General features: G+C 41.2%; 1 protein-coding gene across 2 annotated transcripts; it reads right to left on the bottom strand.

Annotated features, from left to right (window-relative positions):
* Window positions 1-142: 142 nt before the first annotated feature.
* On the bottom strand, window positions 143-17806 carry DYRK4 (dual specificity tyrosine phosphorylation regulated kinase 4). Of its 2 annotated transcripts, none has more exons than XM_077178348.1 (14): window positions 17431-17806; window positions 13671-13754; window positions 12167-12316; window positions 10950-11085; window positions 9610-9773; window positions 9112-9248; window positions 8138-8278; window positions 6379-6517; window positions 4113-4194; window positions 3216-3388; window positions 2568-2628; window positions 1919-2048; window positions 1060-1205; window positions 143-617 (listed from the first exon to the last, which is right to left on the bottom strand). In XM_077178348.1, exons 1-14 carry the CDS (start codon window positions 17452-17454, stop codon window positions 391-393), a joined length of 1794 nt encoding a protein of 597 aa, XP_077034463.1. In that variant the 5' UTR covers window positions 17455-17806; the 3' UTR covers window positions 143-390. The 2 variants fall into 2 exon arrangements, with proteins under 2 accessions (XP_077034463.1, XP_077034464.1); XM_077178349.1 differs by having other exon boundaries at window positions 9610-9707; window positions 17431-17801.
* Window positions 17807-18477: the final 671 nt, after the last annotated feature.

Genomic DNA, 18477 nt, shown 5'->3' with positions numbered 1-18477 from the left:
TATCCATGAATTATTCCTGACTTATGCTGCTGTAAGAAAAAGGATTCAGATTCTTCAGTCAACACATCTGTTCTTTTAGATCCAGGAAAATATAAAATTCAAAAGTCTGTTAGAACACCAAGAATAAGCCACTCTCCACCTCTACAGTCTCCATTTTATTGCTGCTGGTTGTGAAGAATCTCTGATCACAAAGATGGAGATGAGGAAAAGGAATGGTTCTCAAATTCTGTTTTGGTTGACTAGATGATTTTAGGGTAAAAAGAACATTAAATATACTTACAATGTGCACAGCCCATGAACAGACAGATATAGCTTATATTCCTGAGTACAAATAATACCTACAAAATACACTAGGTATGCAACTGAGCCAATCTTAGCTTGTGCTCTGTTTTACTTAATTGGTGGGAAAAAAAGAGAAGTTTTTGGAAGAGCTCTTTCGCCACTGTCTTCTGCTTGATCGTACTTAATAGGCTTTTCCATGTGGTTTTCCAAATATTTCTCTGGAATAGCATGCTTCCTTGTGTTCTGCATGTCACTTTCTGCTGTGCCTGTGAAAGGAGTCAGTCTGTCAGCCAGTTCACTTCTCACTTTGTCAGCTGCATTTTTCCAGAGATTCTCTGCAACAATAAATAATTAAAATGAGAGGGTTAAGACAGAAGATTCTTAACAGCAGATAAAACACAGGATTGACACAAACTCCCAGCAAATCAGGTGAAAGTTTTCTCAGGGATCTAACAACCCCCACTACTGCATTCTTTTGCTCTGAAAGTGACATGCACTGTGGTGTGGTGTCAGATACTGTTTTGCTCTCAGCAGGGAAAAGGGCTTTCTGTGTGAATCTTCAGCACTTCCAGTCTTCTTGCAGGCAGCTGGACTAAAACATAAGGCACGCAGTTCTATACAAGTGAGGAATGGTGCCTGTACCCACCCCATTTCAGGAGCCATCCATTATCTCCACACTTCCACCTCCCCTCACTCCAGGCAGATGACACTGAACACAAAGAAACACCAAACACTGGTGGTATAAATGCCCTTAGTCCTGAGGTGAAACATGCTTACGAATAGTCTCTCTTCTATTTTCCAGTGCAGAGAAGGAGCCATCACTCATCTTCCTTGGGGCCTGTGGTTTCCGGAAGATTTTGGGCTCCTGGATCCACGCATGTTTCATCGCTTCATCGGGAGTCATGCGCAGGGAGGGCTCCCACCTTAAATCCATGGGAGACAAATCATTATTCAGTTATTTCTATCTGAAAATTAGTAAGAGGCAAGAGATTCAGCTCTGTCTTTTGAAAGTCAAGTCATGAGGACATTTTTTTGAAACAAAATAATTTTCTTTTTATCTCAAAACCATGGAAAAATCTTACGTGATCTTCTCCAGCCTTCAAAACCTATTTACGTCAGCACTGTGCTGATCAAACCCTCTGCAGCATCAAACCATTTTTAATATGCAGTTCCTGCTTCTATTAGGGTAGGGACCCAACATTCTTGTTTAAGGTTTGGTTTTTTGCTCCACTGAAATTATTTTCTGAAACTTCTGATTCAACCAGCAAACCAAAATGAATCAATGATTCACACAGACTTGGCAAACAGAGAACACTGAAAGCAACCCTCTTGTGAAACGTGGTGGGATGATTTTTTCTTCCCTCCCCATGTTATCACAAGTTAGCAGTTTCTTCAGAATTTCTTTAGGAAAGTGCTACTGAACTGCTAGAAAGAAATTTGAAGTCACTGCTAAAGAAGGCATAGTAAAGTGTCAATAATAATAGTTATACGAATGATGCCACGTGGAAAACAAAACAAACCCAAAACACCCCACCAAAAAATAAAACAAGCAAACACAACAGATACCAGGATTTTAAAGGTACAAAAGAATGAACACAAAGTCAAAAGTAGCTTGTTGCATACAGTATGAACTCACATTAAGCATCCTTTCAAGAAGTCCAAGAAACCAGCATCATGGGTATTCAGCACTGTGCTTAGATCCTTGGAGTCTGGGCATCTCTTTTTCCCCTTGCTGTTAGTTACAGATTTAGGAAAACCTTTGGAATCTTAAAAAAAAAGACATCCTCAAAAAATTACATTAAAAACCTTCACTTTAAAGCGTTGCATAAACAGTATCCATGTCCATCCCACTAACTCCAGTTTTGCCCTGTTGGATTGATAATCTACCAGAATTGTGGCAAACAGGATTGATTACATCCTAGAGACCATATCCTACCCTTTGGTTTGTTTGCTTTGAGCAATTTCCAAACCCAATTTACACACAGAGAAATGAAAAATGTAAAGTTCCCAGAGCCCACTTCATTCCTTTCAGCAACAATAATTCTAAAGAGCAACTTCTCTATCACTTTGGCAATCAGAGGCCCATAAACATGAAGAGCAGAGCTCCAGGTTTGTTTATAGGCCTCATTTTATCCTTTTGCTTTTTTTCCATACCTCTTCCTGGCAGTATTTTTATCAGTTAGGAATTAGCTAAAGATCTCTGACACTACTCTCTACCAGTGCTATTAATTATTGATTAATGACCAGGGAGGGATCCAGAAAGAACAAATAATTGAAGAAATTACCAAAGAATGTTCTCCTCCTTGATGCAGCCTGGATAAAATCAGCTGGTGGAAGACCCAATACCTTCATAGAAAATGAATTCATAGGGTTACTCCTCATTTCATAAAGATACACAGCAACCATTAGGTGAGGTGTGTCATTTTGCACTCCTTATGAAAAGAAGTTGAATGTTGCAATTTACTATGAAATGTCTGCAAAATATTTCCTCTTATTGTGGAGGGAATTAAGGGATTCCTTAGTGCTGCCTGTACACATCTTTGCATCAAAAATAGCAGAACCAGGGCAGAGATTGTCCTTCTCTCCATGGCACTGGTGAGGCCACACCTCAAATCTGTGTCCAGTTTGGGACCTGTCACTTCAGGAAGGACATTGAGGGGCTGGAGCATGTTCAGAGAAGGGAACAGATCTGGGGAAGGGGCTGGAGCACAAGTCCTGATGAGGGGAAGCTGAGGGAGCTGGGAAAGGGACTCAGTCTAGAGGAAAAGAGTCTCAGAGGGGCCCTTCTGGCTCAAAGAGCCATTGGGCTGCAATAAACCTCCCTCTGGAAGGCCAGGCTGTAGCCAATCATATTTCATTATTGCTTGAGGTTTCTCTTTGTTTCTGGTAGTGCAGTTTATCAAATGGGTGTGCAAACCAATCCCAAAAGTTACCTCCATGATGCAGGCAAGTTGGTCAGCTTCATTTTCCCCTGGGAACAGCGGGTAGCCTGTGTAAAGCTCTGCTATGATACAGCCTAAGCTCCACATATCAACAGCCATAGCATAAGGATGACCAAGAATCACCTCAGGGGAGCGATAAAAGCGGCTCTGAACATAGGTGTACACTGGATCAAAAATCAGACAAGAAGCAAAAATCACAGTTGGGACTGAAATGTCAATTTGCAGATTTCACAGACAAGAGGCATATGTTCAGAAATCATAAATCTGTCTATCCACAGATTGCTCACATAGGCTCTGGAAACATTTTCTAATCCCATCCTAAAAGTAATGGGTGATACACTTTCCCCCATTTTATTTAGAAATTGTTTTTCAACAAGTTTCACTGAAGGAAATTGTTCTCCTAATGCTGTGATTCAGTTTATCCATGCTCATTTTCCTATTTTGAAGGTGTTCCATTTGCATCAATCAACAGTTCCTAAATTAAAAGTACAGTTCCCATTTCCCTCCCTGTGGTAGTCATACAAAAAGTACTAATCATAATTTAACCATCTCACAAAGAATGGCTCTCTGGACCTGACAAACTTCTTGATAAATGAAATATTTGGATTATACTCTTAAGTTTGTTCCAGCTAACCACTCCTGAAAGTACAATTCTGATTTCAACAGGAGTAAAGGAGCTGATCAGGCTTGGGACAAAGAAAAAGAATGGTAATATCTTACTTGTCTCTACCAGTATTTGCTCCACCACCAGTGGCTGAACAGTTCACCAGGTTCTAATTAGGGGCATAGGTCAATATATTAGCCCAATCCAAGAAATAGTTTTTCCACATTATTTAAAATTAAGAAAGCTTATTAAGAAAATTACATCAACTTGACTTTTCTGCAAACCTCTTTGGTCTTCATAGCAGCTTGATCCAAAATCAATAACTTTGACTGAACCTTGCCCATTGTGGTATAATAGTATGTTCTCCTAAAAAGAAAAAAAAAAATCACAGGAAAAAGAGGGGTTTAGCACCATATTAAGCTAGTGAAAATCAGAATGCAAATCACATTTACACTTCTCTGCATAATGAGAGCTTCAAAATCCAACCTCCTTTGGAATGCATTTGCTAACATGAGGAGGCAGCCAATAATGTGCAATTGTGCAAAGCAGAGGGGAGATTTGGTACCCAGGCTGCAAGTGAGACAGAAAAGGCAGCAGGGAGCTCCCCAAAACTCAGGGTTGCTTATCTAGTAAAAGCCAAACTGCACCTGGCTTTGTGCAGTGCTGAATTAACCAGAACTATCCTTTTGTAAGCACAGGAAGCCCCTGGCCCATGAAGGAGCCACACTCCACAGTTCTTCCCTGCACTGCTTGCCCCAGACTGCGTGTCAGCTCACCCCTCCCCACCTGTGTGTGATGCACAAGTCTCAAGGGAGGGACAAATGGACATGGTAGCGTCCTGTGGATTCTTAGCTGGGTGCAGGTGGGTACAGCACTGGATTCTTGCAAGTCCAGCTGGAGAAGTGATCCTTAAACAGCCAGCTCAGGGATATATGTGTGCGCACTGATGAGCAAACACAGCCTTCAGCTCTCTTCTGCAGAGCTGAGTTTTATCCTCATTAAAAGTCTGTCTAAATGAAGGACTGCCTTCTCCACTCCTCAGCAGACAGATGGTTACCTTTATCAACCAGTTTTACAGTGATGATATGTCAGGGCTTTGAAGGACTGAACACTTTCCAGGTGGATGCCAAATAATGATGAAGTGGTTTCCTGGGTAATTAGCTCATAAGGAAATGCTTCATATGCCAGGAAGGAGAAGCTGCTACTGGTGAAAGTCAAGGAAAGGACTGACTTCCACAATCCAGGTGCTCTTGGCTCTGGTAAGGGAAGCAGCATCCCCTCTCTGCAGCTTCATAACCCTTCGTGCTCATGGTAGGACTCTGTCTCTTATACTGAATCCCTCACAATGCAAGGGAGCTGGTTAAAGCTGGAAAACCAGGACTTGACTGAGAAACCAGGCTTTGGAGGCAGTGATTACCTAGCATAAAGGCCAGAGAAACTCCATATTCTACCTAATGCTGAGAAATATCATAGGAGGCAGATGGGACAACAGATGTGAGTTTCAGGCAACATAAATTCATGAAACTGTACAATTGTTGAATGAGAACAAAATTGTCTTTTAGTTAACTCACTACATTTTCACTAACATGTTGCTCTATTTAAATACAGACTACACTAATTGATGCTGCCAACGTCATGCCTTGTCAGTGGCTGCCTGGAAACAGATTTCCATTGGGCTAATTGTTTTTGATTCATATATTTGGGTTATCTTGCAAGCCTCTCTTCTCACTGCAAATTGGTCTGGCAAAGATATTGGCAAGACAATGGGTATAGACAGTATGTGACTTCTCAGAATTCTAAATCAAGATACATTTAGCAAAGTGAGAACAGAATTTTATCCTTAGCATTTTTACCTGAGAATGTATTTATTTCTTTATTTAAACTTATTCAAGAGGGTTAATTTGACCTTTTGAAAAAGAAATCAAGAGAAACTTTAAACTGAAGTGAAAATATAATGAAAATCCTTCAGAAATCTCAGAAAATTGCAAAATATTAGATTTGGGGCTTAAGGAGAATGGAAATGTTTTACCTAGCATGAATGCTTAGCAGATACAGCAGAGGGAATTGGAGGACAGATGTTCCTCCAAAAAACAGGTGAACACCCAAAATATTGTTTCACAGAATTCCTTTGCCATTTACTAGGCTACCTAATTTTATAGTTATGCCTAAGAAATTAAATTAAGAAGATAACCTGAAAAAGGCTGCCTTGTGAATATTCCTCGCATTACAATATCCCTCATCTTGAAATACTTAATTTTACAAGTACTTTTCTTTTTCTCTAAGCAAAAAGTCATTACCTGAATTTGATTCATATTTGCATATGTTTTGGCAACCAAATAATCTCATTTAATGCTTTGGTGAATGAACTGAATCAATCATAATGATGAGTTGACTGTAGCATGAACATAATCTGAAGTAAATTACAGCTTCTGTACAAATATCATACTGGGTTTTTAGGGTTTCTCCTGACAGTTCCTCGCAATCAATAAAGAACAGGATAAATTCATTTATTCTGTACAGAATACTAGGTGATGAAATCATTGTACTTACAGGCTTCAGATCACAGTGAATGATTTTTTCCTGGTAGAGCACTTGCAAGCACCTCAGCACACACCGAGTGAAGTGGCGAATCAACGACAGGCTAAAGCCTTGGAAATTGTTCTTTTTGATCAGCTCATACAAATTTATTCTGTGGGGGAGGAAGAAGCAGCAGACAGAGAGCAGATAAGAGATTGGAGAATTTATTTTTAAAGGCATGATTAGTTTCCAGTGCATTAAGAGCTTGTCTTCCCACATGGAGGACTCATGCAGAGGAAAATGACAGCTATTTTCCTTCCTGCAAATGCTGCCCTGCATTTGATATGCACAAACACCTCCCAGATCTAAAGCAGATGTAAAATCACTGAACTTCCTTGCTAAATTCTCTGCTGTTAAGCAGCTGTGCTGATTTTTACCAAGAACAATAATGATTCAGGAACCAAAAAAATTTTTTTTCTGTCTCCTTTTGCTGTCATTTCTCTTTGCTTTGGCGTCTTGAGTAAATAATTTCTGTTTAAAGGTTTTTAACCAGCAGTAAAGATTTCTAGATAACCCCCCCATCAAATCAGGTCTCAGTAGGTTTTTATATCCCTCTGGTGACCATCACATCTTAGCAACTTCCAGTAGCCCTGCCCAGTAGCCTGGAGAAAAGAAGGCTCTGGAAGATCTCATTGCAGCTTTCCAGTGCCTTAAGGGGTTTATGAAAAGGAGGAAGAGAGATTTTTGATAGTGATAGTGACAGGACAAGGGGTAATGATTTCAAGCTGAAAAAGGAGTAGGTTTAGATTGGATATTAGGAATAAATTCTTCCCTGTGAGAGGTGTCCTCAGCACTAGCACATGTTTGCAAGGACATGACCAACTGGAGCTTTCTGCCTTCCTCACTGGAGTGTCCACTGGTGGTAGGCACAGCCCATTCCTTTGGAATTAAAGTTGCCAAGACTTAATGGAAAAGATCACAAATCAAAGGCTTTTCATGGTATTTTAAAGGCAATGAAAATTTTACCAGACAAACATTTTTCTATGACAACAAGTCTTCAACTCCTCTGTGGAGACCTAAAGATAGTGGCTCTCCCATTTCCCTGTGTGTTTCCATAGCGGCTTTCAGAAAAGACTGGTGTGTCTTCCCTGGAGAGGAGTCACCTCTCACCCCGTGTGCCTGTAAGTGACAGACTCACATGCAGCAACACGAGGGATTTAGGTTTCTTTGGGATCAAGCTGTCCATATCATGCTGAATCTTCAGCAGGGACTGCAGCACATGCACCAATGGGGGCTTTACTCTAGGGGCTGGAGAAGTGTGGGTAACCTGGATAATTCCAGTTTGATTCCCTGATTACAAGAAGGCTGATGAATAAAATGATCTGACTTCTCCAAAATTCCTCCAGAACTCCTCCTAAGATGCCCTGCAGCAAAGATTCATAAAAAGTAAGATGCAGTTTTATTTTTAAATTATTTTATATTATTCATATTTATATACCCTGAAGTTTACCAGTCCTGAATTTACTCTTTTCCTCACAGGTCTTTCGGGGAAGAAGCCTTCAATACCCAGCACAGAAAATAAGGGATGGATCATGTCATTGCCCGTGTGAAGTCTGAACGTGGCCTTTTTCAGTTCACCTTGGGTGATCAAAGGCTCAGTTATGCAGTCTGTATTTAGACAGTGTTGCTTTCTAGCTGCCAATTCTTCTGAAGAAGACATAAAAATTAAATCTTGTAAGGCACAAGAGCTACAATTCTCCTCAAGGTGTATGTAAAGGAAAATGTACTTTACCCTAGCAGTTCAAAGGAGATACAGAAGTGATTGCGAAAGTAGAAGTACTCCTTCATGTGGATGATATTGTGAGTATCATCTTTGTCTTTCTTCAGCAGAGCATCAAGGATCTTCACTTCTACCAAAGCCTGGCTGTGAAATCTGAAATATCACATGACATGGGAATGGTGACATCAGCTCAGGGTAGCATTTGTATTTCTGCAAATGCTACAAACACCATGAGCTCAGCAGGTGGGACAATTATTAAAATGTTTCGTTCAACCCTGTTAACCACTGTAATTTTGATTTCTTACTCTTGATTTCTAGTCTAAATACACTGGCCTTACATAACATTTCAGAGTACCTATTTTGACTTGTCTGAAAAAACCTTTAAATGAAAAGGTTTCCAGTGAGCATCCAGACTAAAATTCTGGTGCTCTCAAGTCTATAGGAATGCTTCACTTTCCTTGAACATGTTTCACACCTACCACAGTCAGACAGGGGATTTTGAAAAGCATCTTTACACTTAGTGTTCAGTGAGGGGGAAAACGGAACAGCTGAACATCTGTTTCACTGACTTTGCTTCAAGCTCACAAATTTGTAACCAGCCACTTAACAGGAACAGGTTGCTTAGGACCACAGTGTAGAATTTTTCATGTTCAAGCAAGTGATGGGTGCCTTCCAGCATATTCCTGTGGTTTTGGACCTTTGTGGGGACGCTCCCTGCTCTCAGTTCCGCACAGCTGGTTACCTGGGTTGTGTATTCACTGTGCAACAATAAGAGAGACCTTGTGAGCCTGGAGAAACTGTGCTTGCTCTCCTAGGCTGTCTCTCCTCCAGGTCCAGGCCAGTTCCTGACATCCTCTTTCCTCACTCTGCCCTCACTGTGTTTAATGAATGCACAGGAGGTTTGATTTTGATTTGTTCACATTGTCACAGTTTGCCTGTATATAAGAGGGGTGACTTTACTGGTTTAAATTCAGCAGGTATCTCACCTTTTCTTATTCCTTATTATTTTCAATGCCACTAATTCATTGGTTTTGTGATCCAGGCATTTGGCCACCTGCCCAAATGACCCTTTCCCAATGACCTCCAAGACTTCATAGCGGTAGGCAATGTGGTCATGTAAAACCTTCAAAAGAACACAAAGGGTTCAGATTCAAGGAGTACAACAAAGACCAGGCTTCCCAGTAGCTTCTGTGTGTTTGAGTCTGCTCTCCATGACAGATGGTGGGCTAGCTGCAGGTGAAGTCTACATCAAATAAGGTAACAAGGAAAATCCCAAGGGATACTTCCATAGCCCAGCTACCTTGCATCCACCCTGCATGACATGCAAAGTGAATTCTCCCCTGAGCTTTAAAAGGCATTTTTTCACTATGTGAACGTTTATCTTCTAGAAACAACATTTATCTCACAGACAACACTTAAGAGTTGGCATAAAATCACTACAAACTTACTGAGCTCAAAATGAACACCATAATTTTTCCACTTACCTTTAAGTAGGAACCATGCTCATCATCATAACAATTATTATTCTGGGTTTCAGGCAAACCTTCAATCTTTTTAGCTTCCAGGCCAAGAAACCAGAGCTCTGTATAATTGAAAATTTCTTTTTGCTCATAGACTGTTAACTGGTTTCTAAAATTTTTCAAGGCTTCTAAATCAGAAAACAAGAACGTAAAACCAAAAATCAATAAAATGTCAGAAACCTGATGGCAAAGTGCTTTTACAATGGAACATTTCACAGTAGAGCCCACCACTTTGAGCAGGATGCTGAGAAAAGCTGTTAGAGTTCCCTTCCAACTGAGATTTCTCTTTTTCTACAATTTCATACAAATTTCTATTTATTTTTTTTTATTTTTTCTGGCTTGCAGTATTAAGTTCAATAAAGCACTCATCATCTGTCGGCAAGACTTTTAAGAGAGTTTAGGTAAAAATTATTACATGTGAGGGAAGTTATGTATATAGATTTTATGAAAATCCCATCTGGTGTCTATCTGCTCCCTCAGGCTCCATAACTTACATGAAAAGTTACATTTTTATTGGTTTGATTGCTATATTTATAAAATGTCAGTAATGTCTAGTTAACCAAAGCTTTCAAGTACTTGTTTTTCTGATAAATATCATCAGTCAGATGCTTGAGGTTAGGAATTAAATGGAGTCCAAATCTGCTTTTCTCCTAGTTCTGATTCTTCCTGCATAGAATTTCAGCTGCCCTAACACCTCCACTCCCATCATTTAAATGTGGATATATATTCAGACAGGAGCATTATAAATCTATGTGTTGCATGCATGTGTGGGTGTTTTGTTAAACAGTGGCAGATCTTCATCCAGCAATGCAGGGATGCTAAATCATTTCAAAGCAAAAGGCCACTACTTTTTTTTCCTAGACTCCTTCTAGAAATAGATTAACTCTGTCAGAAACTTTCTAGATCCGAGAACTCCCAAAATGCAATTTAGCCCACATCAATAAAATAGGACACAGCCACAAGGAAGTGAGAAACGGTTTTATCCCTGTAATGGAATATTACTCTCACCTATCCCACCTAAGATAGATAAATACATCTTAGATAAATACACATTCTTTTTGATACTGCATGTTTCTTTTCTGTATTTGTGTTAGTCAAATCATTTCCCTACTGGGTACTTCCCCAAGCTGGATAATCAGAAATCACTTAGTCCCATCCATATTGCTGCTCTCTAAATTGTTAAATATTTCAGCAGCCATTTAACATGGCACCTCTGGTCCCCGATTGTCCTGACTGTATACACTCCTCATCTGTGCAGGCAGCCTGTCACTCCAGTCCTTTCAGTTTATCCAGGGATATTCTACCTGAAGCTGTCATAGGCAGTTTGACCCCGATGCTGGTGCTCTCCAGTTCGGATGGTTTTGTATGGACTCTGGTATCACTCTCAGGAAGACTGTCTGGAAGGTTAAATTGAGGAAAATTGCCTTGAGTTCCATTTTCCTGCCAAGCAGAAAAAAAATTTAAAAATTAAAAACTGCTATATTCACAGAGACAAAGCTGCAATATATTTATTTTGGATTAGTTGAGTAATCTCTGTGTCAATTTTGTGCTGAGTTAGAACAAGCAAGCTTGAGCACTAGAACACCCTGCTTATTCAGACTGCAAATTCTGCCAAAAGCACTAAAGGCTGTTGGACCATGGAAAGATAAATCTCTATAAATGAGAGATTTCTTCATCTTCCAGATTCATCCAGTATATGGACTCTCTAGAATTGCTATCTGTACCACAGCCTTGGAGGGCTGTGGAACAATCCCTCTTGGAAACCAAGCCAAACCAAGTGAAAGACAGGAAGTTGATTTGGAATAACCAGTATGGATATGCCAACAAATGGTGTCTGAATGACTTTGTTGTCTTCTCTGATGGAGTGATTGGCTTGGCCAGTGGGAGAAAAGCAGTGAGCATCATGGACTTTGCCTTGAGCAGGGCCTGTGACACTGGAGCCCAGTGAGTGGGAGATGAACTGGATAAATGGATCATAATGCGAGCAGCCTGCTCCAAGTCCGCTCTGCTTGTAGTGAGAGGTTGGGCCAGAAGTCCTTCAGAGGACTCTTCCAAGCTAAATGATTCCTTTATTTATTTCTCATCCTTTGAGAAAGTCCTCATAGAAGTGGGGCTGGATGGAGACAAAAAACAGCTTAGTGTGTGTCCGTGTCAGAAGGGTACCAAAGCCATATTCCAAAACCAGCACATGGTTGCCAAGACAAGGAGAACCCAGGGGATGGGATATGGACTAATAAGTGGGCAAGCTTGGTCCACCACATCCTTGCAAGAAGTCCTGACTGGTACCACTTCAATAAAAGCATCTTGGTGCTTGTGGGGTTTGAGTTAAGGATGTGTGCAAGTAAAAATGTGTTCTTTTCAAAATGAAGCATTTTTCCATACTTGGCTCTAATTCTGACCCTTCTTCTCTCTTCCCCTACACTTATACACTTGTGACACTGCCACTGACACTCTCTCAGTGGTACTTGGAAAGAGGCTGGTTCATCAGGCAAGCAAGATTCCCAGGAGCTTTGTAACTCACCTGAAAAGAGGGGAGGACACTCTGCAAGCTCTTATTTGCTATTTGAGGCAGGCTGCTCTCAAAGGCGAGAGGGTTTGCAGCATCTGCAGCCAGACCATGCTTGACTTGACCTTCCAGATGTGGGAGGGAAAGGACACCACGACTGACTCTCTAAATAGAAAGCACAAGGAAATGTCACTTAACGACCTAGCAAGCATTTCTGTGCCACGCCCATGAACAGCAGAGGGATGCAACTCCTTGGAAAATGTGTGTGGTTCACTTCTGACACCTAAAGGCAAAGGGGAAATGACCAGATGCTAAGGCAGCTTCAGCTGTACTAACAGGCAGCACGAGGTTGTCCAGGCAATCCAGCACAATTTAGGGAATGAGACTCCTCACAAGAACACTTCCATCCAGCATCAGAGCAGTGACTGCTTCAGCTGCAAAGGGTGGCTGGGTTTGGAAGCCAGCAGCCATACCAGGCAGCAGGACTCCTGTGAATGGGGAAAAAACCCACACAGGGTAATAAGTAGGCATGAAGTGTCAATGGCAAAAAATACCATTAACTATTCCCAGTGGCAGAAGAGAAACTGGGACTGGACTGCTGCCAAACACCAGGGGTGCACACAGTGGGAAGTCTTCTCTGCACTGGATTCTCCATATTTCCTTCCCCCTCATTTCCTATGGAGATCCATTTGACTGGGCCCCTTTGTTGCACTCCTTACTGGTGAGGAAAAGACAAGCTCTCAGCAAACTTTGCTGAAAAATAAATGCTAATGGTCATTTAAATAATCCAGAATTACTAGTCCTTCCTGATTTCTTCCATTTATTATTTGCAAAGCACGGCTATATCATTTTTAATTGCAGTCAGTCATTAAAGGGCACAGTTTTATGAATGTCTTGTATGTCTTATCAATGTCTTGAATATCTCAAGTCAGAGAAGTCAAACTCTTAGCAGCAAAGAAAACTCTTTCAGGTAAATAATAAAACTCTTTGGTAAATAATAAAACAATTATTTGAAATAGATCTGAAATAGATCAACTATGCACGGTGAAATGCAGAATAAGGTCTAGAGAGCTAAAGCTACAGCCCACATAAACCTGTGAAATTTTTATCCTCAGAGAAGCATAGAAACATATTTGGCAAGCTTTTGACAACAAAGGTGAGGTTTGATATTTTCTTAAAAAGCAAAGGAGCAATGCTCTCAAGCCAATCAACTTTAATGAGTACATTTTTTATTCCAATAAATAATGGAATAGCCTTTAAAAACTTAGAACTGGCATTCCAGTGGACTTTTCCCAAAAGCTTCAAACAAAAGTGATGTGGTAGAAGAAATTCCTCAAATGCTACTGAACACAGCAAAACCAAAGTACTTGCAGGCATCTGGGACAGTCATACAGCCACAGAGAAAATGGAAGAGGACAAGGAATAGAAGACTTGGCTCTGTCCATATTCATTTATTATAAGAGATCACTTAAAAAACAAGCATTCAGGTATTTTTGAAGTCAGCTGAAGAGTCACATACCTGATGGAAGACTCTGTTAGAACCCAGATGATCCCTCTCTTGAACAGTCAGCTGAGACTGAGAAAAAGCATCCACATGGGAAGACTGCAAACATAAAGTGAGGCTTTAATAAAAAATATTCTGGAGGAAAAAATTATGGAACCTCTGCCTGATTTCTGTATTTCCCTCCTTTGTGGCAATGCCTGTGCCAACACAAGGTGTGAGAGAGGGCCACAAAAGCTGCTGAAAACATGTTACACTCTGGCAATGCCTTTCTCAATTGAGCAGCTGTTTTGTGGGCTGGGGCAGAGACAGTTTATTTTGTTATTATGCCTCTCAGATGCTTGGTGTGCCCCTGTGCTCAGCCAAGGGAAAGGGGCCTCTGCAATCCCTAATTATGTACTTGGAAGCTGGTGGTGAGTCTGCTTGGAAGAACAACTTTAAATTGCCTTATGAGGTAGATTGTGAGCCCATACATTGCTACAAGCAGCATTAAACTGATTCAGCTTCTGGTACAGATTTTGTAAAAATAAAATCAGGGTTAAAGTTTACTGAAATATAGAAAAGCCGCATTGGCTCCAATGGGCAGACAGCATTAGCAATAAATACAACAAAACCCATGGGGAAAGTGCTAAGCAGCTCACCATTTTAGAGTTTGCTGGTGCTTTCAGCAGTTTTTCAATAAACATGCTAAGTAGCATTGTACACTTCTGCCCAATAACAAACTGCATTGAAATGAAGAAATCTTTAGCATAATTTAGACCGAGAAAACTTCATGGCAAAAGCAGATTGGAGCTCTGCTCTATAGGCTGGAGTGAAACCCACTGGGTTTGGTCAAAAGGGCTCCTGAAGGAGTCTGTCTGAGCCTGGAAGAGGCAGGGACAACTCAGATTAGATGCTGCACCTGTGCCAATACACTGCAGATATCCATATATAGACATAGATAAACATAAATATATAAATATATATATATATAAAAGCTGTAGTGGGTGAGGGATGCTTGCATGCAAATTGATCCACACACTGTGACCTTGATATATGCAGGGCACATTAGCATTGCTGCAAACAGGGAGATCAAACTGAACACACCTCGACAATGGCTCTGGCACATCCTGCCCTGAACAGAATCACAGACTGGTTTGAGTTGGAAGGGACATTAAAAACCAAGCAGTTCCAATCCCTGCCATGGGCAGGGACACCTTCCACCAGACCAGGCTGCTCAGAGCCCCAGGCTCCAGGAATCCACAGCTTCTCTTGGACAACCTGTGCCAGGGTCTCACCACCCTCACAGGGAACAATTTCTTCCTCCATTTTCTTTCTCCTTTCCCACGGGAAAATATCCCATCTAAACCTGTCCTCTGTCAGTGTGAAGCCCTTCCCCCTTGTCCTGTCACTCCAGGCCCATGCCAAGAGTCTCTCTCCATCTTTCCTGTGGGCTCCCTTCAGGCACTGCAAGGCCCCAGTGAGGTCACCCCAAAGCCTTCTCTTCTCCAGGCTGAACAATCCCAATTCCCTCAGCCTTTCCTCCCAGCAGAGCTGCTCCATCCTTCTGATGATCTTGATGGCCTCCTCTTGACTGACTCCAGAGCCTGTAGCATATCCACCCTTGCATATGCACTTAGATTAGAGACTCTAAAAGACTATTCCAAACTAAATATGGAGCTAAATCTCTGTGTACAGATCTACCTGACCACACGGAGGAAATGCTGCCTTTTGACAGGTTCAGCTGTCTCACCGTCAGCCAGGAAGACACCACTCAAACTGGGCAGACCAGCTGGAAACTGCCCCTGAGATAACTGTGCTCTGTGTGTGCTCTTCCTGTTCACAAATGAATAAACAAACCCTTTTGCAAGGGCAAACCTCAGATCTAGAACAAACTGAGAACAGCTCTGGCATGAGATGAAGGGTGGCTGTGAAACACAGGAGAACGGCAGGACTAAAACCTGGACACAGTAATTCCCATCTTTGGAACTGGAGATCACTCAGACAGGAATAAGGGATGATATGCTGTAAATCCAAAATATTACCAGTGCCAACACAGCAAATGCCACAGAAGAGGGTCACCAGACTACTGCATCCTAAACAGGAGTGTCCTAGAGCATGACAGTTTGCCAGAGCACCAAAAATCCTTGTATGAATTTCTTTAGATGATGATTCCATGGAAAACTCAGTGCCAGAGTATTTTCCCAATCTACAGACAATCTTATGCAATCTACATATCTTGCATTTCAAGGGACAATCACATTTGTTATGAAGGTGAGTCTGGGATACACACTCAAAACTCAAACTCTACTAATTAAATCAGCCCAGCTCTTAGTAAGACTATTAATTTTAGTGCATGTTATGCTTTTTCCTCTCACTTCATCCATACTTCATTCCCAGCAAGCTATGATTTTCAGTTTCTGGAGCTGATGAAAAGATTACATTTCATTTCAAGGTAGTTTCTTAACTGCTTCATGCCTTTCTAGTTACAAGTCAATACAAAGCCAGGATTTTATAGAGAAAAAGCTATCACTGAAAACCAAAGAAACAATGACTTCACATACCTGTGCAGACTGCAGAATCTTCACTACAAAATGGCATTTTATTTCTTACCAATTCTTTTAAAAAGCTAGGCAGCTATGTCTATATTCCTATTTTTTTTAAAGTAGATTTACTAACAACAGAGCATGAAAAATTTAAAAAACATATTTAAAACTAAGCTAAGGAAGAATGTGAGTGGGCTCCAAGATGGGCTGCCAGAATTTGGATTTGGAATCCTTTTAATTTCCATTCAGGGGGGAAAGATTACCAAGATTTTGAGGTGGACATTTCTCTTTTTACAGTGTAAAAGCAAAATCAGTCCAAGCCTTTTTTTAAACCATGGAAATCTGTGATCCTCTTTGTCCCCCTTTCTCAAAACCACTTACTAAGACTTTATTGCTCTTTAGGCAATTTATTCAATAAAATGAGTAAGTGACCAACCTTCATAAAATTCCCCCAAGGGGGTAAATAACAAACTTCTATTTGTAGAAAACCTGATCTGTGCCTACACCAGTCCTGCTGGTGGCTGAATGGGGAGCAGGTGGATTTATTGGACAGTCCACACAGTGGTTTTATTTGATGGTCTTGATCCAAGTGACCCAGCAGAACTGCTCCAGCAAAACCCTGGAGTTGCCCCATGGGCTTCGCAGCTGAGCTGTTGTGGCTGTGTTCATATTGGCAGAAGCACTCCAAAGAAAAACTGCAGCACCTGTTACTATTCCACTCCATTTCACTCCTATTTTCCCTGCTCCTGTGGCACTCAGCCTTGTCCTACAGCTCCAATGCTGCAATCCCAGACTATCATCTCCTGCTATTCCAGCCTTGCAAATCCTGGACCACCTTGCTCATTCCAGTTACCACCAAAGAAACAGAACAAGGTCCTCATCCACCACCGAGCCCACAGTCACAAAGTTTCAGCTTTACAGCATTCTGTAAAATCAGGCATCATGACACACTTCCATAATTCTCAAAATATCAGAGTATTTTTTCAGTACATGTTAACCATAGAAATCAGAAATGCATTAAAATTTTGGAATTTTTTAAATACACAACTGCATGAAATAAAGACCCCCCTCATTCACATAGGCTCATAAAGACCCCCTCATTCACTCTTCCCCCTGTTCTCAAAACTGAAGGAAGCCTGTAGAATACATGGAGAGAATACAACACAGGTGCTAAATCATGCAATACATTTAAAAGCCGTAGCAAATACACTCTCTCACTCAAAACACAGTAGGAACACAAACATTTTCCCCACCTTGTCAACTATTTCTGTCAGCATTACTGCGAGAGCTGTTAAGTGCAGGACAGGAGATGTTTATTCCATGCAGGGAAGGCATTTCAGGAAGCCCACCTTCATCTAGTCAGAGCATAGCAGGAGCAGTTCCATGCACAGTGCCCTGAGCAGAAAAAAATGGATAATGCTTCTGCTTGGCTTCAGATTTAAATTTTTCTCCCGGAAATATGCCAGTGACTATTAGCTGCTCTAGTATTCTTTTGGTGGCCATCTGTTCCCTTTCTCAGCCTCCTTCTAGCCAAATATAATTTTCCATATTTATCATGGCAAGTCAGTAATAAGAAAGACAAATATAACAGGATTGGCTGTTCTCCTTGTCATCTCAGTCTGTTCTTTCTCACTGAGCTCATGTGCTTGCGAAACCAAAAAACACTTGAACTTGGATTTTGTCAGAATTTGTCACAGCGACCTTGCTATACACTGAGCAAAATCTCTTCAACAAGACTGACAGACTGGAAAATGAAAATTAATTAATTCCTTAAGGGTTGGTTTCTCATTGGGCATTATGTGTCAAAGTGTGGCACCTTGGTCTGAGGTTCTTGAAGGCATTGGTGCAGAGCTGCTCTGCCCTGTGGGATAATGAGTGTGTGGATTATTTTGGTGTGGATAATGAGACAGAACTTAGCTGCCCTCCTGTCCTTCCTCTTTCTCCTTTGGATGCTGTGCATGTGTGATGGGGCACTGATGGAGGCGTCCCTACTCCCCAGCTGTCTCAAGGGAATATCTAAAGCAAAAATACAGTGTGGTCTCCTCCTTCATACAGCCAAAGAATCAATGTTCCCTGATGGTCTGAAATCTGTCAACAACCCAGAATAGTTCTACTTTCACTCAGAAACCAGGGTTTTCAAGGAGGAAATACATGCTCACCCACTGAAGGCTGCTGCTTTTACAGATGCTGCTGGAATGGCCAAAGGACAAACAGTTATTCCCCTGCACCCATGGTGGTCTCTGCAAAGCCTCTCCTGATGTAATTGCTGGGCTGCGCCTTCCTAAAAGGCACATTGCTCC

The sequence above is a fragment of the Agelaius phoeniceus genome, chromosome 5 (assembly GCF_051311805.1).
Source record: "Agelaius phoeniceus isolate bAgePho1 chromosome 5, bAgePho1.hap1, whole genome shotgun sequence".
Taxonomy (NCBI): domain Eukaryota; kingdom Metazoa; phylum Chordata; class Aves; order Passeriformes; family Icteridae; genus Agelaius; species Agelaius phoeniceus.
This window is presented reverse-complemented; position numbering and strand designations above follow the sequence as displayed.

What these genes read in the sequence shown, in the direction of transcription:
- DYRK4 (XM_077178348.1), bottom strand. Translation starts at nt 17,454, where the DNA reads ATGCTGACAGAAATAGTTGACAAG. An exon ending in TTCACTGTGATCTGAAGCCT is followed by an intron (nt 4,195 to 6,378) that starts GTAAGTACAATG and finishes TTTTCTTTTTAG; the next exon opens with GAGAACATACTATTATACCA. An exon ending in AAATAGAAGAGAGACTATTC is followed by an intron (nt 618 to 1,059) that starts GTAAGCATGTTT and finishes TTATTGTTGCAG; the next exon opens with AGAATCTCTGGAAAAATGCA.